The sequence below is a fragment of the Colossoma macropomum genome, unplaced genomic scaffold, assembly GCF_904425465.1.
Source record: "Colossoma macropomum unplaced genomic scaffold, Colossoma_macropomum, whole genome shotgun sequence".
Taxonomy (NCBI): domain Eukaryota; kingdom Metazoa; phylum Chordata; class Actinopteri; order Characiformes; family Serrasalmidae; genus Colossoma; species Colossoma macropomum.
In genome coordinates, this window is record NW_023494804.1 from 28685134 (window position 1) to 28707510 (window position 22377).

Below are 22377 nucleotides of genomic sequence, written 5' to 3' on the forward strand. Positions count from 1 at the left end.
AACAATACATTGAAGAAAGTCACATTTATTTGATGTTACTCTTCACTAGTAATGCCTACAGAAGCACTAATGCAGTACTTGGAACACAAAAAAACAGCTCGCCAAATGGTTATTAAATGAATTTCTTTACATACAGGGCTTTAATTGAAGAAATAAAACAAATAAATATGACCATCAAAAACACACCTTTTCTCCTCAGACTATTAGTCATACATACAAATCCTGCATTTCCAGCATTGTCATAGTTTTCACCTCAATACACACAACATTTACCTAACATTTAACTGCATTAACACATTACCATTACAAAGGGCAAATGAGCTCTTAGGAAAAAGAGTCATTGAGGATTTAAGACGTGAGCTAAAAGTGCTGTAATTCCCATGAAATGTGGGCCTGAGAAAAACAAAACTCACTTCAGTCACAACCTGCATAACTATCAGAGTATAGCTATCTTTAGAGCCACCTGCAGAGTATACCCTACATCACACATGAGATTTTTTTTTATTAGGAACATATAGACAGCTAGATGCTAAAAACAGACGTTCACAGAACTGTCTATAAAAAAATACCTAAAACGACTGTGTGACTGTGCAACTCCGTGCATGGCTTCTGTGCATTTCTGCTTTTGTCATTATTCTTTTAAAAACTTAATGTAAAATATATTTATTAAAATGAAATAAATATCATTACAACAGGTAGTATCTTCATTTTCAAAAAACATACAGTTGGAGAGACTTTGGGGTCATGGCACTGTCACACACTGCATGCATAGTTCAGTATTTCCCTCTTTTAGCCCTAGGGGGCAACAAAGGCCAGCAATTTTATGTCCAAGCACATTTGTAAGGCACATAATGGGTTGGAGGTGCTACTTCTTACCTAATTTATATATGACATGGTATTGCTGAATGAGGCTAGCACCAAAGGCACGGAAATAACTAGCATAATTCATTCAGTGGTGGTGTTTTACATGTGGCAGCACTCTTTGCAAGCTTGTTTAATAAATGTTTAAAAACATACAAATATAAAACTCTGACCATACCAAAACAAACGGTGGTAATAAATTAAAATAGGACCCGTCTGAGGGACATTCGATTTTTACATAGGGCTGAGGCACTTTAAAAGACACTGGACTGGCTGTTTGCCAGTTTTTTCCCACTAAACGACTCTGCACTGCATGTCTTTAAGGCACCAAGAGCCGGGCAGCTCGGCTGAAAGTAGGAGAAATGTACATGCTTCTGGTTTTCTCCACAGATCAGGCACATACAGTAAATATCACAGGAAAATTCCTCATTGAAACTAATTCACTAATTCCACTTTTTTTAACTGATGAGGTTTGTATATTTCTCTCTTCATTGCTGTCGTTCTTCCACAATGATGGCTTAACAGTTGTCAGTTTCCATGACAACGTTATCAGTTCGATGAGCCTCTAAGAGTGGAAAAAACATGTATTTTTGTATGTGTGTGTTATTTAATAATGACAGTTTCTCTCATTTATTCTCATATCTTTGTTTCCCTGGATGTGTCTGGCCTGATTCTAGACGAAGGCTTCCGGTTTGTCGCTGCCGTTGATTTTGATGTAGATCTTGGCGTCGTTTTCTTTTTGCTTCCTCTTGTTGTGGAGGTTTCTGCGGAAGCACAGCAGATAGAGAGGCAAAAGGAAGCCCAGCATGCTAAAGATGAGAAGACCTACATCCACCTGAGTGAAGATACAGAAAAAAGAGACAGAAAAGTTAAAAAATGTCTTTACACAATCCATTTATTCAGCATCATTTCTATTTGGTGTGTGAGAAATTATTCAAATTTCTGAGGTGTGAGTTTGTGGACGTGGGTATTTGCACTGCAGAGAGGTAGACAGACTGAGCAGTCTCAGTCATGCACACTCCTATCCTACTCCCAACAGTATATTGTATTTTATTTCTCAGGTCTGGTATTTGCATAATAGATATGTATTAGAATTTTGTTTTTCTGAGGCTTTCAAACAAATAGGAATGAACAAAATGCACCAGCAAAACAGCAATTTAAATTTAAGCTGACCTCTAATCACCTATTTGTATCTTAGTATTTGGTTGCATTTTCTGCTTCTCACAAACACAAAGTAATCACAATTACAAATTTAGACTCATCAGGCCATAAAATCTCTCTCTACATCTTAGATGTCCAGGGCAGATTTTGTTCTTTTTTGACCATATCCTTTCCTCAGTAACAGTTTCTTCACTGCTACAATGAAAAATGCTGAATATTTTCAGCTACACTGAAAAAATGAACAACCATTTTGATTGGAAACTGAATAAACGAAAGGGTCGTCTCTCAATTTTGCACAGCACTGTATCATAATGTTGTCCACCCCTATTTTGGTGTATGTGTTCATACCCAGAGCGGATCTCCCTGCAGAGGTCCCATCATGGCCATAAAGAGAGGCTGCTGGAGCAGGGCAAAGAGAGCGCTAATCAGAGACTGCATCCCCGTCAGAGTCCCAAACTGGCATGAGGGGTACCTGAAGACAAACACACATTCTCTTATTACCATATCATTACTGTATAGATGACTCCATCCATTACAGCCAGCTCTGCTACAGGAGCTATTACAGTGTTTACAGCTATACATAACAAAATTCAGAGACTTTTAGAAGGTTTAGAAACTTACACAGCAGCATAAAGTCCCCCAACAGCTGAGTGGATGAAGCCTCTGACCATGGTGTGCAGAACAAAGGACAGCAGCTAGGAGGAAGAAGAGTGACACAGGGTTTCAATTAGCCCATCTTTTCACTTTTATTGCTTACTTTTTACGTAAGTGTAAAAATCATTACTAAACTTATTATATATAAAAGGTTCTTGGCTTTAACATATGGTTTTAGGAAAAGTATTTAACTGGTGTAGAAAAAACTACCTTTAAAAAGGTTCTTAACTCACACAACACATATTTATTTAAAATGGCTCTGTAAAGAACCATTAATTTGAAGGTTCTTTACAGAACCAAAAGTGGTTATTCCATGGCTTTACGGCAAAGAACACTTTATGGCACCTTTATGTTTGTAGCATATTCACTCCAAGATCTCTGTAAGCATTAAGCATTTAATCCACATAGAGGAGATAAACGAATTATGCAGTAGTATTGTCAAAGATGTGCTATTATTCTGTTTTGGGGATTACGCTGGTTATGATGATCACATATTTAGATTAGTATTACCTGAAGCCATGTTTATGCTTATTATGGTACGTGTTTTATAGGGGGAACTGATTGGCGAGCAGTTTCATTCTTGAGCAAAGGGTAGTCTTGCATACCTGCAGCTGGAGGATAGGGATGAGGCAGGTGATCCCAAAGCCAACAAGCAAGAGGTTAGTTAAGAAGAAGGCTCGTGTGGCATTGGTGATCTTCTGGATTTGTCTGTCCCTTCGCTTGGGCTGAGGCTGGTCCCTGAGAGGAGCAGAAAGTGAGTAAGTACAGAGAAACAGGGACTGCATGTATAAAAATGTGAATATATTCAATATATATCATCGCTGTCTGAACAAAACCTGTTATCTCCAAAACAGTAACTTCGCAGGAGAAGCAAAAACCTTTCTTAACGTTCAGTGCAAGTTTATGTAACAATATATTACTCTAATTCATTTTGGACCACTTCCATTGGTCCATTCATCATGAAGTCTTTACACACTAGAGGGAAGCTAGTATTTTCATTTTTTGACAAATTTATCAAAAAATGAAAAATGACAAAAACAAAGTTGCAAGGTTTTGTATGCATGTACATGTAAGATATATTAAATATTAATTAAAAATCCATACGGAATATGCAAATAAGAAAATAAAGAGCACTCAATGCTACCCAAACTTCAAACATTCACAAGACCTCTGAACCGTAGCCCTGACTGTAATGGCTGTATGTTTTTCATGGCAGGTTTATTTGTTTTCTTCACAGTCTTTAAACAGCAAATAAATCTGCAATGGTTCACTGAGTCTGTTGCGCAAAAGCTAGAAGCAGATGCTGTCTCTCCAGAGCATACTGAGGCCAGTCAGATCAATCACTGCAGACGTCTTGTTTGTCAGTGTAAAGTGGAGCAATGATTAGGCTCCCACGTAGCTCTGCAGACAGGCAGTTAGCATATGTTTTAGCCATGTTCCACAATATAAAGTATGACTATGTGTTAATGCAGAATGACTATGCGCTACATCTTATGGCTACATATTAATAGATTATGACAGGTTAATATGCCGCATGGTGATGTATCAGTACGTATCCACATTCAGGCGCTGACTCACTTGCTGAGATCTTTCATATCACACTCGCCATCATCGTCGCATTCCTTCAGCTTCCAGTCCATGATCTGACCGATGACAGGAGTGGTCAATAGACACAGCAGCTGCATCACGCCAAAAATAGAGGAGTAGAGACTCACTGAGAGAGAGAGAGAGAGAAGGAGACAGAGAGACAGAGAGAGAGAGAGAGAGAGAGAGAGAGAGAGAAAATACACAAAGAAAGAAAGAGGGGAGAGAGACAAATGGAGAGAGAGAAAAGAAAGCAAGAAAGAACAAGAAATAAAAAAGAAATTAAAGATAACAAGAAAGAGAAAATAAAGAAAAAAGTTAGAGAGATGTATAAAGAAGGAGAGGATGAGAGACAAAGAAAAGAGAAAGCAAGAAAAGAAAAAAGAGAAGAGAGAAAAAAGACAGAAAGAGAGAGAGGAAAGAAGAAAGAGAGATATAGAGAGAAGAGGATAGAGAAAGAATAGCAGAAAGAGAATGGAAAGCAAAAGAAAAAGAAAAAAGCAAGAATTGTGGAAGAAAAAAACAGTGAAAGAGAACGAAAAATAAAAGAGAGAAAGGCAGAGAGATAAAGAGATGGAAAGAAGTGAGAAAGAGATTTATTAACAAATTCTACAATGAATAATGGGAGGTTAGTCAGTAACTACTGTGGTTAATAATTGGGTCTAGTGTGACTGTGAGCTCTTGTTTCTGGAAGCATGTGTATCAGGACAGCAGGGTCAGAGAGAGAGTGAGTGGACTGAGAGCGTTTCGCTCCAGCAGTAACCTGCGCAGGTCAAGGTTAAATGCTGGGTCAGCAAGCAGCTGAAAGCACAAACTGCTACTTAAGCTACCCTACAGAATCCACTACTATCTTACCCAGCTCCATTCTCTCAACTGCAGATACAGTCCAAAGGGGCATGAGGAGAAATAGGAACCACTGAAAATTACCATGAGGTACTGAATTCACTGCAAGTCTACAGAATTCTCCATTCAATACATTCAATTCACTTCAATTCACTTTGGTTTACAATTTAAAGTAATTAGTGCTGTAGCTGAATGAATATAGGGAATTTATTGAGATTAAATACATAGTTTCATATATCTTCATACAACATTTCAAAAGGGGATTACAGAAAGTGTATTTAAATAAGGCAGAAATTTGTGGAATATCGAAGCTGCTCACACACCTGTATTAAGATCTCCATCACTCATGGACTCCAGGATGCTGTTCATTGCTCCCATGTAAAAGATGAGACGCAGCTGAGTGACGCACATGGTGACCAGACTGAGCAGGAACAGAGGACTGAAGATGCTCTGCATGAAGGACTGAGCTGCAACCAAGAACAACAACATTTACTCACTTTACCATCAGATAATGTCCTATTGTTCTACTGTCTGTCTGGTTTTGCTGTTCTCTCTTAACCCTTAAATACCAGGGTTTATCCACTGTTTTCTACGAATAATAATATTTCTGAATGTTGCTGCATTTGTTTGATATGTAAATAATGTGATGTAACAACGATCAGAAAAGTATTCAGTCTGTGTGAAACATTTTTTAATAAGAATTAAGGAAAGTTGTATGGAAAATCCATTTTACACAACTTGGCAGTTATCCCAGACAGAACTGACCAGTCTGGTGTCTTGGTTCTTTAATTTTGCACTGGAGCTACAAGGTGAATGTAGCCAATAAATAATGGAAACATTTCACCACCAGACTAGCATAATGCAAAAATGCATGCCTAAATCATCACACTTGCCTCAAACCTGAAAAATCATACTGACTTGCTTAAGTGGGTTCTGACACTGTATGACAATGCTATCTATAAAAATTTGAGAAACACGTGTTGCATACGTAAAAGAGTCCATACATTCTAATAATACATCATACAGTGTCAGAAACCACTAAAACAAGTCAATTTAAAGCTTTGTTTAAATTACAAGTTTTAATGCTCAATTCGGATTTTTTGCTGATCCAATTTTTCTAACTTGATGGATCACATCTGTGTAGGTATGTGACTCAAATCTGTCATTTGAAAAAATCAGATCTGTGTCACTTTAAGGCAAAAAATGGATTTTAACCCTGGTAATGTGAACATAGCCTAAGATAACTTGAGGCAATGTCAGTTTTTCCACAATGCTAATTGGTGCCTATAAGCTTGCATTACTTGCTAGCTACATTAGCCTCACAGATCAAGAATCAAGTTTCAAATCTGTAAATGTACATGTGCCAATTTATGATTTTTTCTCCAAACAATTTCTTTTTAGAACAGTTGTTGCAAAAAAGTCTTACATTCTTCTTTAGGCTCACACTGAACTTCTAAGTCCATGGTGGAGAGGCAGAGTTTGTGGCCGTCGCTGGTGGCCAGCTCCTTCTGCTTGAGAGAGTTGCCTGCGCTTAGTCGTTTGCCCACCGTCGTCACCTGCTTATAGAACTGCTTCCCAGTGATCTTGTGGTCAAAGCCCAGCCAGCTGAACTTAATCTTCACACTGAAGAAGAAAAGACCAGAACACAGTAGGTAAAAATGAGACATAGCAAACATTACTATTAACAAGAACTCTAGTGTGCATGTACGAATCACAGTCAGAGTGTAAGACGTACGTGTAGTCCATGTCCTCAGGACCAGGGAAGGCCTCCAAAGGCCAGTTAAGGAAGCAGTTGATGAAGACGAGGCCGGCACATGCTGCCCAAACCACCAAGATAGTGATGAAGGTCACTCCCAGGTCATAGATCACCTGTACCAAGACAAAATGAAAGTATAGTACTCGCGCATCATTTCCTTTTGCCATTTTGCCCTTCAGCAATTTCTACCTTTTATATCTCAGTACAGTAGCTGACAGCCCCCCCACCCACCCATGGAATAATGAATCTTATCTAAATTGGATGGAACTGTAATGAACTGAAACAGCACACAGTGGAACAGTGCAGAAATCACTTGAATACCAAAGATCACTATGATTAGGTTCAGTTAAGAGTTCACCGGAATTTGACTTGTTTATTTGGTACGATTCAGCATTATTCATGAAAATGCTCTGAATACAAAAGACAAAGATGAACTTTCTACACTGTAGTGGAATATAGAAAAGAAAGAGTTTTAAAATTATTTTTACATTTGATAACAGTTTAAGAATTTATTTTTTTTATAAAAAACACAAAAAACAGCATCAGTACATTTGAGTCGTCACATTTTTACATCCCTGCTACATGTTCTGGAAATGTAACGCACCTTAACTCCAGGGAAAGTGACGGCAGAGGACGCGTAGGAGCCGATCATAAGTGAAATGAAGGTGGAACGCAGGTCTCCAAACATGTTGGGCAGCTGAAAAGACATACAGAAGCACATTAATGTCTATTTTGTGAAAGCTACAACCCTATTGTCACAAATCATCTCAAAGCAGCAGCACTGTTTATGGTTCAGCAGCCCATGAGGGTCATGACGGACACAGCCACTAGTCTGATCTCAGACCAGCCCTGGAGTTGTGTCAAGAGCAGTGCTCAGTGGAGCGGTAAAACACTGAGCACTGAGCTGAGAGCAAAACAACAGAAGCTTTTTGAATCCAAAACTGAAGACTATAAAGCAGCCAAACAGCCCTGAGTGAAAGTCACTTTGCCACCTGTCATTGTTTACCCCAGTTGTAATCCTGAAAATGTATGAAAACAATACGTTCTTCATCATACACTTGATCCAGATAAATCTCTCTCTCTCTCTCTCTCTCTCTGTCTGTCTAGTGCTTTCTTTCTTTCTCTCTAATTGAAGCAGTTTGCTGTTATCACTTGTTCCTATGATATGGGTTTCAGCACCAGTGGTGGAACAGTCTGTGGGAGCATGAAGCTACTTAAATGGTGAAATGTCTGACCAGTGCTTTACAAAAACTTTTCCTTCCAAACTTTCTTTCAAAAGATGTCTATTCCTGAAAGCTCCTCCATCACTGATGTAAACATACCAAACACCTCCAGAAGGTCATTAAAAGGACCTAAATTGGTTGCCTTGCTGCCATGATTTGCAGTCATAGGAAAAATCTGCGGTGTCCATAAAGCCATTAAAGCTGCACAACCTCTCAGGCCATCATGGAGATGGTGATGACCTCGGGTTGTTGTTGCCGGGTCAGTGCTTGACTACCACAACATCAGGAGTTACCACAGCCAGCTCACGCCTCAGCAAAACCCACTCAACAGAAACAACAGAGAGAACTAAGAGACAGAGATGGGCCTAATCATCAACCTACTGCACACTGTTTGCTAATGTAGCAGAATCAGAGAGAGAGAGAGAGAGAGAGAGCGAGAGAAAGAGACAGAGACAGAGAGAGACAGAGAGAGAGGAAAGAAACTTCAAAACTTCAAAAGAATGAACAGGAGAAGAAACAAAATAAAAGAGAAAGAAAGAAAGAAAGAAAAAAGAAAGGAAGAAAGAAAGAAAAACAGAAAGAAAAAAGACAGAATGACAGAGTGAATGAGAAAGAGACAGAAACAATGAAAAGATACATAAAATAAAAGATACAGAAAGAAAAACAATCACAAAATAGAAATAGGATGGAAAAGTTACAGAGAGAAAGAATGAGAGAGAGACTGAGAAGAATGAGCAAGCATAAGAGAGTGAGTGAAACTGAGACACAGACATCAAGAAAGAAAGAATGAGCGAAAGAGAGAGAGAGAAAGAGAGAGACAGAGCGAGAGAGAGTGTTTTGGGTGGTTTGTTTGGTCCGTTAGTCTACACGGTAGAGATAAACAAGGCTAGGATGACAAAACAATGGGTGAACTCTCTTTTCCTTTCCTCCCTCCATTCATTCATTCATTCATCAACCTCCCCCTCCTCGCTTTCTCATTTTCTCCTCTCTCTCCAGAGCCCCTGTTGTATTTCAGGACATAGAAGTGCAGAAAGAGTCATAATGGACAGAGAGAGGAGCCTGGGCACTCAGCCAAGTAAGCAGAGAAGAGGAACTGGAGAGAGAGAGAACGAGAATGAGAGCGATAGAGAGAGAGAGGCAGTGAGAGAGAGAGAGAGAAGACAAAGGTAAAGTGGAGAAAAAGGAGATCACAAAAATCAAACCTCAACAGCAGCACTGTATTCAATGAAAGACCAAATGACCGTTTTCTCACCGTAAGTGATGTGAAGGTCATACACATTCCTCCAAAGCCATTGAAGATCAGAGCAACAAAGATCAAGACAGAAAGTTCTGGAAGAAACACACAAACAACAGCCTTTTTCAGACACTCCGCTACTATTCTACATACATACATACATATATATATATCCACACAAATACTTCCTTCTGAACAAATAATAATATAATTAACACAATCCGCTAAGCTGCACATTAGCTGTAGTCTTACCATTGGGGTTGCTGGCTCCATAAGCGATAAGTAGGCATGACAAGCCAAAGCAGGCACTGAAAACAGACAAACAGCCATCAGAGATCTGCAGTTATTCAAGAAAGCGAAATGGATTTTAAAGAGCTACAAATTCTGATAACCAGTAATACAGGCAGATATCATTTTACATGGTCAAAAATTTAACAGGCAGCAACAGTTTTAATAACACAGTGCTTGGCTGACTGATATGACGGTCAGATTGCAAATTGTGAAATATGAAACTCAGTTCAAAATGAAACTAAAAGCCCCCTGCCCTTGTCAATTGTTGAACTCAAATAAAACGCGGAAATTCACGAATTTAGAAATTCTTAAACATGCCTATATCCTACATTTTTCCTGCATTTTCTGTTTTTCTTGGTCCACCTCCTGACATTTGTGTTTTATGCACCAAAATAATTCATTTTCATGTTTACATTCATTTTCATGTTTTCTTTCAACTTCTCTCTATCCCTTTAAATGACACACTTTTTGTTACTGTGCCTTTAAGACATGTATATGTAAATTATCTTTGTTCTGATTGGCTGCCCTGCATTGCACCTTATTCAAAAAGTAGTCCAGGTTGAAACACTCCTTATAACTTCAGCATAAATGGTATGAGCTGAACTGCCATATTATCCTTTGGAGGATTTCATGACATCACAAAACAAATTCATTCAGAACAGGCTGGTTTTGCAGCTTAGTTTCCATATATTTATCAATATTGGCCAAATTTAACTACCAAACGATACACTGATTTAGATTGTAGTGCCTAGATTGTTTTGTGTATTTGTGTGGAACTAACCTGCCAGTCAGGCGGAGTTTGCGTGGGCCGTATTTGTCCATGACGATGCCGAGGGGCAGCGCGATAGCACTCAGGAAGCAGGAGCCGACAGTGAAGGCCAAATTTAACATTTCATCCTGCTCTTTACAGATCAGCCAGCCGTTCATACGCAGAACATCCTCTGCTGCCTTCAGAGGAACCACCTCCACTCCACTATCATGAGGCTCATGCTGATAGTCTTCATACTGATAGTCATCCTCAGCGCCTGCTGATGAAGCCCCAGCCGGCAACGAGACATTGAGGGCAGAGCTGTTGCCTGGAGAAGCAAATGAAAATAGACACAAGTGTATCCAATTTAGCCAGTTCATTTCAACAGCACAAACACTCTAATCTCTTTTAATCAATACAATCCCTTTATTTCATTTATCAGGCACTGTAATGAGGATTATGGCAAGGATTACGCACGAAGAGTGAAAGAGTGGAAGGGAAGGGAATAAGGATTATGACAAGAATGGAGCTTAGAGAGCTTAGAGTCTGTTGTTTTATTGGATTATCATGCTAAAGTTTATTTAAAAGCTATAACTGGTTGAAAAGTATAGACAGTCAACAGTTTTATGTACTTAATCACATTCTAAAACAAGAGTCTCTGTTTTAAGAAACATATTTAATACATATATCTGCTCAGGAAACTGTGGGGTTTTAAGATTAATGAATATATTCTGAAACTGATTTATAGGAGTTATGTTAATGGTGCCTTTCAATGTGACAGTATATGGCAAAAATACTATATATATATATATATATATATATATATATATATATATATAATAGGCTCAGAAATGCATGTCATTTATACAATTGCAATAATATATATTATGTTATAATACATTACAACAATGCTAAAATATCATCATATTGCCCTCCCCTATTTTCATGATAAGTATCACAATATTTTCTTTTCCTGAGGTCTGATAAGTTGGATAAAGTACAGCTTTCACACAGTGAGGTTAGTTGTAATGCAGTGTTACAACTAAGCCTCATAAAAAAAAAAAAAATGAAATGAAATTTCAAATTTAAAATTTTCAGGTTTACCATAAGGAAGCTGCATTCAAACAGCTGCTAATACAAATGGGAAATTTATGCAAGGTCAAGCTGGGATAAATCACCAGTCAGTACATTCTTTGATACCGTGTGAACACAGCTGACCAACCTGACACTGGTGTTTTTCAGTGAATATATGTATTTGTTAAAAAATAGATGAACTAGTTACCGAATGCAAATGTCTGCTAGTCACGTTTTGGAAACATGTCAATTTTCTGACTTTACGAGTTGACAGAGACAGTCCAAACACACTATTACATACACAGTTGGAAGATGGACCAGGCAAGCCACTTACCCAGCCACTCCCACTGACCAACCTATCAAGCTGCCAGTCCAACCTCTGTCTGTTTTGCACATTTCACAGTGTACAGACAGAATGGAACTACTCACCCAGTTCTATAACAATGGCACTTTCATCTACGTCCTTATATATATTATATACATGCATTGAGCCTGAATACCCCTAAGACACTTTTCTGCATCAGTAGAAAAAGTTTTCTAAACCTAACACATGCTCAAATTTCTGTTAGGTGTTCCGAATTGTTGCATAACTACTCCAGCTTTCACTTCCTGCAATCACATTCTGCAACTACAAGCACAGCAGAAAAGAGCTGACCCAGAGTGCACGGGATACATCAAAACAGGACATCTTCACCATCCGCTGATGGTTTCTGCTGACCAACACAAGCTGTGAAGGCTGCACTAACAGTGCAGAACCTGTGAAAAGGCGGAGAAGTCATGTGAGTGGAACCAAAGCCTGAGGTGACATACACTTCGGATCTTTATAGCTGCCGTGGCTGATCTATCACACTAATGCCACACGTGTTGCTCCAGAAACTGGGGGGGTGTTCCTGGAAAAATCACAGCTATGCAAACATACTCAAAACGTGCTACAATAGTCGAAGTGTCCAAGTGCACACAAAACCGACACGCATAACTTGGAAATGACCAGCTTACTAAGAAGTGAACTGCGTACTTGGAACTGATAAGCATACTGAAGTGAGCAGATAAACTCCTTAACCTTGACTGCAAAACAACAAAGTGAAACCACGAGTAGGGAAAGCTAGATGGCAAACGCTATTAATACTAGGTATGCAATTTATTTATTACACAATTGCACAAAGTATATATTTGAGAAAGCATATGACATGCACTGATGGCAATCTAAACATGAGAAGAAACTCAACTAGCTGCTGTAGTTGCTGCTACAGGCCATTGGAATAACTCCAGCATCCAAACAAGTAACAAATAAAGCCATAGCACAGTTTTGATGAGAAAATGTTCACTGTGAGCAAAGCCTGTCACAGTAACTGTACAAATTTACTGTATGACCTTCAGCAAGTAGTAAAGTATTAGATGGGCAGTCCTCATGACATGCTCTCAGTTAAGCACTCAGATAAGGCTGTGATAGAGAGAAGAAAAGCACCAATTTGCTGTTCTTTTATTGCGCTCTGCTGGAACAAAGTTTATTGTGGCACTTTGGGATCGTTACATAATCAATCTGGATGTGACTGGATTTCCCTGCCACCCTCCTGCATTGGCAGGCCACACAGTGAGCCAACAGAGAATTCTTCTGTAATAGCGAGTCTTAGCAGTTAGTGTCAGCGTTAGAGGCACCACACTGCCCTTGATAATCTTTACTAGGCATGGTCAATCCTGATTTCCTGTTTGATCCAGTTTTGGCAAAGGATAGCATCCTGATAACTATGCTTTTATAAGTCTTTTTGTGCAAATAAAAAGGGGAAAGCTATGCCATTGCCATAAAGTCTTGTCATTAGTCTCAAGTAAACTGTCAACACTGACTCAAAACACTTCTAAGTCAATGGGAAGGTGTTTCAGCATCTGCTCATTAGCCTCTACTGAAAGCATTCTTGAGTTTAACAGGCTTTCAGTTGTATACATAGAACTGTGCATAGTAATTGTCCATGGCGATTGATTGTATGCTACAAATGTGGCAGAGATTACGCTGAGAACTGCCTAGGGCTGGGTATTGTTACAGTATTTTGATGTTAAAACCAATACTGATGCCTCTATTTCAATATGAAATCATGGAAAATACTTCTGAAAATGAAAATACTTCATACTACTGAATAATTCTTCAATACCTTCTTTTAAGCTACAAACCAACAGCGGTTGTGGCTTTAACCTTAATTGAGTATGAGGTGCTGGAAGTGGGCATATTTAGCGACTATAATGAAAAGCATAGCAATCAAAAATTGCTGCCATTAATCACATGATTATAAAATGTAATTTAGACAACCGATGAGTCTTGCTTTTAGAACAGAAAGTTCTCTTAATTTTTTAGTTCTGCAACTCAGTTTGGTAAATATCAAATTTGTTTTTTTAATGTTTTCCCACTAGCTGGGACTCTTTCCATCACACAATCACATTAGACTTCTCTTGGGTACCCACTTACTGGTGGCTATGGCATCACCGTTTAAACACATGATCTGAATCATCCATCCATCCATCCATCCATCATCTAAACCACTTATCCTTCTGGGTCGCGGTGGGGTGCTGGAGCCTATCCCAGCTGTCATTGGGCGGAAGGCAGGATTCACCCTGGACAGGTCACCAGTCCATCGCAGGGCTGATCTGAATCAGTTACCTTATAATTTTAAATTCAGTTGACTTCTCATTTTTTACAGGGTACCTAGTCCTAGAAATTACAGAGTATTCCTTAAAGATCTGCCAAAGGCTGCAGAACTCTGAGTCATCAAACTTGCAAGTAGTCCATCCTGTCAACCCTTTTTGGAAGTCCTGATGGCAGCAGTTAAACCTGGGGCTCATAAATATGACTTGGCATGGTGAGCGACTGTGATAACGGTTTGAGTAGATTAAAGCATGTGTTGAGTGCAAAATGAGAAATGGAAGAAGAAGAGTTCCCCTTGTGCATTCACACTGCCTTTCCAACTACACACTACCACCCAGCTGCAAAGTGATGCTCAGAGTGTGAGCCTGTTTGTGTGCGCGTGTGCATATGAAGGTGTCAAATATTCTCAGAGGAGTGGTGGAGTAGCCCTCCTCTCCTGCACGTGCCACCTCTCCCAAACACTGCGCTGGCATCACAGCCCACAGAGGCCAAGGGGGGCTTTCTGCCACCCTGTGGAATCCTCTGACGCCCTTAACACTCGGCCACAAAGCGTCGCGCAGGTGACTGGGCAGCACTATTGAGAGCTGAGTCCAGCTGCAACTGGGACATTCTCTCCTGACCTCTTTTCTGATCCATGATTCTGTGCTGGCTCCCATTCAGGCCTTCTAAAGTGATCAGTGCTGGTGATAATGCACAGTTACAGCTGTATTGTTCATTGGAAATGATCTCTTATGCTGTCCTGATAGTAAGGAACATTGTGCAAGATTAATATGGCCTAGTTCTGCTTACTTGTAGCAATGGGGCAAAAAAATGGGAACAGATCACAGGGTTGCTAATGGAACACAGCCACACTGCATCTTAGATAAGATATGCTGATCCTTATCTGTTCTGAACTCAACCTTCTGTCCTTCATTAATAGATGACCGGTAAAAAAAAGATCTTGCATCAACGGCCTCTGTGGAGGTTTATATATCTGGTCCCAGTACTTTTCTACAAGACGTATAACACAGATAGTTCTCTTTCTAAAATCTGATTAGGCTTATAACTCTCTCACTCACTGAGGTTTAGCAGGCTGAAAATTCTCCACAAGGGGGTGCCAGTAGCAGTCAAATAGCTTTTGATGCTTGATAAAAGCAGCGCTTCACATCACTGACACAGTGTCCTTGTAAAGTTATTTGAAAAGTGAGTTAATTTAACTTATCTTGTAGTTATTATCATTATTAAAGACACTGTTTTGCTCATGGATTTTTTCTGATTGTTATGTTGCTTGGTAATTACAGCTGTAGCCTACACCTAGGCTTGTTGCTTATTGTGATTATCATTATTAATAGTTTAAATTATTTATTGAGGTAGGTGAGCAGACAGGCAGGATTGGGCAGGCGGATGAGTGGACATTAAAAGGGTCAAAAAGGTTTTTACTTCTTCTTGATTTATTATTTTAACAAATAATTCATGGAAGCCTTCTACTGTTTTGCCATAGTGGCTAATGGTCGGGTGCAGTTCTAAGTAAAAGTTAACATCCCTGGTCAAACTACATGTTTTGTTGATTTTCTAAGTGAAAATAATTTAACACATCCGCTGCAGGGAACAAACTTAAATGTTGCATTTTTCTCCCCTTTTAAGTACATAACTTCTATTTATTATCTGTGTTTAACATATTAGAAACAATAAAACATGATCATGCAAAAATAAAACAAAATGTGCCATAACTTTTGCATAAGGTACATTTTATGTTTTATTTTTTTCCAATATGTTAAAATCATCAAATAAACAGTAACTGTGCATTAAAATGTGCAGAAGAATGTTCTCTGTGGAGGAAGGGTTAACTTATTTTCGCTTAAATCAACAAAACATTTCATTTGTCCTGAGATGTATGACTGTACATACAGCTGGAAAAACCATAAAAGATTATATTGCTCTAATGATCCTCTAGTCACCATAAAATAGAAAAGAAACTGCTTTCAATTATTAGCCAAAGATATGAAGTTACTGATACGTCAAAGAGGTCGGGTGTCTTTTTCAAAATAATAATTTAATCAGTAGCCTGCCTCAGGGTCAACTATTTCATCCAGTGTTCCATTTGTAACACTGCAACTAAGAATAAAAGATGATTTAATATTGCAGTTTATCAGCTCGGAACTGAACTGTTCCTGTGCTGTATTCATTTTTAACAACTCTTTAGAGATGTTTGTGAATTGTTTAATATTTAATTCTTTGTGATGTGCTTCTAACAGTTGTTACTGGTTGTCACTGGTAACAGTGTGATTTTCACAGATCTGGTTCTCAATGTTACTCTGACAGGCCTCTAACGGTAGTCATTAGTTGTCACTGCTGAATCTAAATACTTCTGTCCAGTGACAGGCTGTTTTTTGTTTTTTCTATATTTTAATATTTTATAATAATAGTAAAACCTTATTTTTTGTCTATATTGCTCTCATGTTATTGTTTTGCTGTCTGGTTTTGACCAGAGGAGGATAGGTTCCCCTTTTGAGTCTTGCTTCCTCTCATGTTTTCTTCCTCTTGCTCTTAGGGAGTTTTTCCTTGCCACTGTCACCACTAGCTTGCTCATGGGGGCTTGGACCAGGATTTTTCTGTAAAGCTGCTTTGTGACAAAGAAAAACAGTAAATAAACTTTGACTTGACTTAATATGTATTCGGGACTGTTTATGCTTTCAGGATTGCACTATGCGTTTTGTATGTTTCTGCAGTGTTGTTATTCTAAGTACTAGTAAGATAAGCAGTGTATGAGAAGTGTATGCACAAGAACGTCTGATTAAAAAGAGCTTAGTAGAGAAATGCCACTACTATCAGCTGGCGCACCCTGAAAGATAGCTGTCACACATACTCAGCGAAACACAAGGTGGAGTAAATGTAAGTGCTTAAAGCATGCAGTAATGTAGCAATAATAGGCAACAAGTAAATGCCAACTGTAAGGCATTAACATGCTCTAACATTATCAAACGATAGGTCTATTAAATAAAGTATGAAATTCATTAACCAGCGTTGCATAATAACTAGTTCCATTTACTTAAAAAATTGATGGAGTATTTTCAAATGACAACACTTTTCTCCTACTTAAGTATATTGCTATATATCTACCTTTGATTTATTTTCACTTTTTAAGCCATTCATGCTGAGCTACTACTGTTGTTTTCGGGTTTATTTCATTCTATTCTGTTGGTTCCACACATGGACTCCTTTACTATTGAAGGCACCTCATTTTCAAACTTTAGCATTTTAGAGTTTAGACAAAAAGAGAAGAATAGCAGGTAACAAAGCAGAGAAAGAGAACTGTTCATTGGTTTTTGTTGAATTATGAGTAAACAGGAAAGTACTGGAAAACTCATCAAAATTACTATCTGTGGTTATCAATGGTATGCTGCAGATACGGCAAATAGAGATTAGATAAAAACTTAGTGGCCACATCAAAAGTACAACAGGATAACTTTAGAAGCACCTACTAAACTGATGTGGATTGGAGGCATTAAAGGGACCATATCCTACACTTTTCATGCATTTAATTTTTTTCCTTGAGCCTCACTTATGCCATTTGTATGATTTTATGGACTAAAAAACAGTCATTATTCATTCTTACATTACTTTTTTATTATTTGAGACTGATATATGTAAATGAGCACTGTTCTGATTGGCTGCTGTGCATTGTGCTACAATAAAAAAACAGTCCCAGCTAAAACACCCCTATAACTTCAGAGTGAATGGGTGGAGCTATTATATATACTCAGCGAATCACTGTATTTTTATAACATTACAATAACAATAACTGTTTTTGCAGCTTAGGTTCCATACGTGGACTGTTTGTAATGGGGAGTGAACGGTACACAGTTTTGACACTAAAAATCTTTTATTTTAAAAAAAGGAGATAAATTCCATATTCTATTGTATGGCCCCTTAATGGCCCATCATTGTAATGTAACGGGTCTATCATTACTTAACGATAAGGCAAACATCATCATGTTAAATCTGCTAATCAGATAAATGTGAAGTCCAGAGCAAACAGACAGAACTGCTTTGGAATTTCGAAACTAGAGTTTTACTTGAGTTTTACTTGAGCACATGTTTAAAATACATTCATTAAACACATCAATCAGAAATGCTTTAGTCAGTGGTACATCAGCTTAGCACGAGGCTGACTCAAATTGCGAAGGAGGTCAAGTTAATGCTGAAACTGCCCTTTTCACTTACTGACGATGCAGTGTGGTCGCCAAATCTGATAAATTCAGGAACAGACGGGTGAGTGAGGCCACCTCATCCACTCCCTCTACAGCAGGGCAAAGGCCTGGATCATCTGATCATTTCTGCTGAGGAAGCTTTTGCAGCATGTGCAACACTGGAATTTTGCCACCTCAGGAAACGTTCCCTCATACAGTCATAAAATGCTGCTCCATGTGACTTAGCATGATGGGAAATCTAGGCCCTGGCCATCTGACCACGTGGGCCCTGCAATGCATGGCTGCCAGCATCGTGGTTCATCATGTCCAAAAGACAGCAGCATATCACTGCCCTTAATGGCTTATGTACTATGTGGTTTACCTGTTTGCTTTAGGACATCACATTCATCTGATCAACACCTTTAACTAGATGTTGTTTGCCTTATCTTTGAGTGACTGGAGCTGACAGATCTGTTACATTGCAGTGATGGTCCATTAATGCGTTTAATCCTCCAATACCTTTAGTTGAAGCTCGTCAAAAGTTATTGAAGTGTTCACTAAGACATTTTTAAGGAATACTCCACAATCTTTTACCTAGTGTCTTTCTACTGCATCTGTAGTGGACAGTTAATTACCACAGACAGTATTCTTCTACCAATTTTCCTGTTACCTAAACTGAATTATAACAGGGGCCTATGGGCAGTTGCTGAATTCCATTAGTAAATGTTAACGCAAAACATGTGTTTTTGTAGAATGAAGTCTTCAGTCGAATATATTCACGATTTAATCTGTGTAATTTGGTTTTTTTCCAAGATAAGACCAGTCTCTGGAAGAAAGAATTTGAGGTAATATGTTAACAAAGCAGTGGCGTGGGTGGAGTTTTTGAGGCTTTGAATGATCATGCATGGATACAAGAAAAACTACATACTACAAAGGCAAAATGAAAGTAACTACAATTGTTTTTTAATTGTTTTTCTCTAGGACTTAAAATAAGACATGTTGTTGGACTGTAACGGTTGTAGTTTTGAATTTGCATTATATAGTCATGCATTTTAAACGTTTATTCGCAAAATTCAGCGACTTCAGCTTTCTGTTTTCAGAGTGTTTCCAGGAAAGAGGCTTTATGTTCTTTTCTAAGAACAGGGAAATTCATCAGACCCATGGTAATGGTCAGTATGCTACAGATAAGGCACATAGAGACTAGGTTGAAAAACACTAGAGTATTGCGTTAAAGGTGTTGCAGACACATTGCTATGCAACTACCAGCAGGGATCACACTGGCCTGGTCTTTGTTGTTGTAGCCAGATCAGTCCCAGCTAATAAGACTCCTACTGTTTCCATTCATGAGCAGCTCCTTTTCTCCCTCTGCTGTCCTGCTTGTGCCCATCAAACTGACTTTTGTGATTTATCAGGCCCCAGTTTCTCAGTGATTCAAATTCAAATTCCAGAGAACAAAGAAAAGGCCTGGGACAGGGTGTGTTCAGGTACAGACAGACCGAAAACATGCCTTCTTTAGACCCTGTTGAGCCACCTGGTCAATACTCAAGTCACTTAATCAACTGTGACATGATCAATATGGCTGAGAATGTGTCTTTTGAAAAGGAGAAGAAGAAAAAAAACACCTCGCCTAAATACAGTAAAACAACCATTAAGCTGTTGCTAATGACCAGCTACATTTTATTCAGCCTTAGGCCTCTCAATTTATGGCTTATCAGTGAATCCCTGTGGAACAACATCTCATCTTCCCAGCCCTTTAGAGGACTCTAAATGCAGGGACACTGATTAAGAGGTGATTAAATGCAGTCTGCAGTGAAGTGAGGCTCCTCAGGGAGGAACTCATTCTTTCTCCATGAAGAAGAGCACAAAGGGCTTTGGGCTTTTATAGGGAGCATTGCTTTGCAGCTCAATGACAGTTGATAAAGTTCTTTGGCACTACTAGAGCACAATGCATTCTACATGTCTTTTTAAATGCTATTTTTGTGTATTGATTTGTATACAGCACTGTATATCATGCCTGTCATTACATTAAAATAAAGACCAGCCGCTCTTTATGTTGCATGAATGTTTTATGACGAATGGACCAATAGAAATGGTCCAAAATAGTCAGAATAAAAACTATATTACCATAAATTAGAATTAAATATGCTTTTCCATTTCAGAGATATTAATTTTTCATCCAACAGTGACTAAATTAAAAGGCCCCTCTTAACAGGCAGAATCTTTTACAGGTTGTGTTGGAAAAGGCTTTTGTACAGCCTTTTTAAGGGAGTGTAATTGATGGTACAGTATATATACTGTATATGTGTCTATTACTATGGCCTGCATTTCATCCTGTTTCCGGGTCCTTTATGTCCATCCCTTTGACTGTGGTTTTATGCATATTGGGCTTTTACCACAAACTCAACAAAACACTTGTTTTCACTAAATCCACATGACGTATCTGATAATGTGCGTAACACTTTCGTACAGTGAATAACACTTTAACTGTCTTACCGTGTTCTGTGCAGAGGTTGGAGTAGAAGCCCTCAGATTTGAGCATGATGAGCAGAGAGCCCCAGCCCAGCAGTACAGCAGAAAACAGCAGGTTCTCAATGATTGCCGTCACCGCCATCCACCAGCGGCGGGCAAACGCTGTGGCCAGGGTTGGAGCCATGGCAGTGGTGACCAGGTGAGAGGACTACGAGAGGATAGGTGAGCACACTCTGACTGAGCTGGTCTTCCTGTGGAGAGAACCACAAGAAGAAGAAGAAGAAGAAGAAGAAGAGAGAGAGAGAGAGAGAGAGAGAGAGAGAGGGAGAGGGGTGAGGGACATTCTATTACAGTAGTGACATTTATATGAAACTGCTGTTTAAAGTAGATTTATTCTAGAAGGAGACGAAGCTTAATTTAGTTTCTTATTCGAAATTTCCGTTCCACCTTAAAGACGCCAGAATATAACTGCTACATGATGAGAAGAAGAAGCTGGTCGAATAGGAAGCCAACTGTAGCCTCGTCTGTTCTTCTCTTTTTCCATGTTACAGTGTCTTTTGAGACGCTTAGGTTATCAGACTTGCACATTTCTCATAATCTGGCCAAACGCTGGTTGACGTCGTCACGCTTTTACCTCAGTTTTTCATGATTACGTTAGATAACAGTAGGTAGCAAAACTGCAAGCAGTCCTTAAATCACTTACAAGCAAAACTACTTTTACACCTCAGTGAACAGACTGTACCTAATGGAGAGCAGTCACTGGAACTAAACTGAATTCAGCTTCAAAAGTGAAAACACTGACCGAAAACCGTCTTTAACAGTACTTTAGTGGTAGTTTAATCTCATAACAGTCGACAACAACAACGAACAACATCTATAATTCACAGAAATGCAATATGACCTTATCAAAGTATACAAAACGTTTTTACTTACCTGTGAGAAACACGGGGTCCACCGAGGTGGTCGAGCGTGTACGATGTTACAGTGACGTTAAACTCTCACAGACACCGTGTGTCTCGCGCTCTCTGTCTCTCTCCCCGCCGTCACTCAGTAAGAAATTCCTGCTTGCCCAATTGTCTGATTTATAGGAACTCAAGTGTGGAAAACACTGGAAGAATGTTATTGGCTACCTGTGGCGCTCCCAGCAACCAATCAGCGGCGAGATCCGCAACTACTGCTGGAACTGGTGCAGGTAACGCGCCATTCAGCTAAAGCTATATTATAATAGAGGGATTTATGTCCTGGCTGTGAAAAAAAGAAAGAGAATATGTATAATATTTTTTCTACACCTTTACATTTTACATTGTGTGAAGAATTCATGATGAACAGACTAATAGAAATGCTCCAAAATTGCTGTGAATGAAATCTCTTTACATTAACTTACATTAAATGTTAAGGATGTTTTGAATTTTCACGTAAAGTTACCTTTTGGGAATACATGATTTCTTTGGACTGTGGCGATATTTTTCTTCCTTTTTAATCCTGATTTGTGTGTGATTATTATATTATAAACCACCGAGTTGTTTACTCATCTTCCCATTCCTTTTCTACGTTTTGTTCTACTTCCTGTGAACTCCTTCATGCATTTTATTTTGTAAAGAAACAGAAAATAGCAAAAATATTACCAAAAATCTACGTACATTATTATTATTATTATTATTATGTTGTTGTTGTTGTT

General features: G+C 38.8%; 1 protein-coding gene across 1 annotated transcript; it reads right to left on the reverse strand.

Annotated features, from left to right (window-relative positions):
* Nucleotides 1–5: 5 nt before the first annotated feature.
* On the reverse strand, nucleotides 6–21768 carry slc43a2b (solute carrier family 43 member 2b). Its single transcript, XM_036594626.1, has 14 exons — nucleotides 21633–21768; nucleotides 20724–20950; nucleotides 10389–10683; nucleotides 9569–9624; nucleotides 9335–9411; nucleotides 7464–7556; nucleotides 6839–6972; nucleotides 6530–6726; nucleotides 5427–5570; nucleotides 4255–4390; nucleotides 3282–3414; nucleotides 2644–2717; nucleotides 2371–2494; nucleotides 6–1696 (listed from the first exon to the last, which is right to left on the reverse strand). Exons 2-14 carry the CDS (start codon nucleotides 20881–20883, stop codon nucleotides 1535–1537), a joined length of 1785 nt encoding a protein of 594 aa, XP_036450519.1. The 5' UTR covers nucleotides 20884–20950; nucleotides 21633–21768; the 3' UTR covers nucleotides 6–1534.
* Nucleotides 21769–22377: the final 609 nt, after the last annotated feature.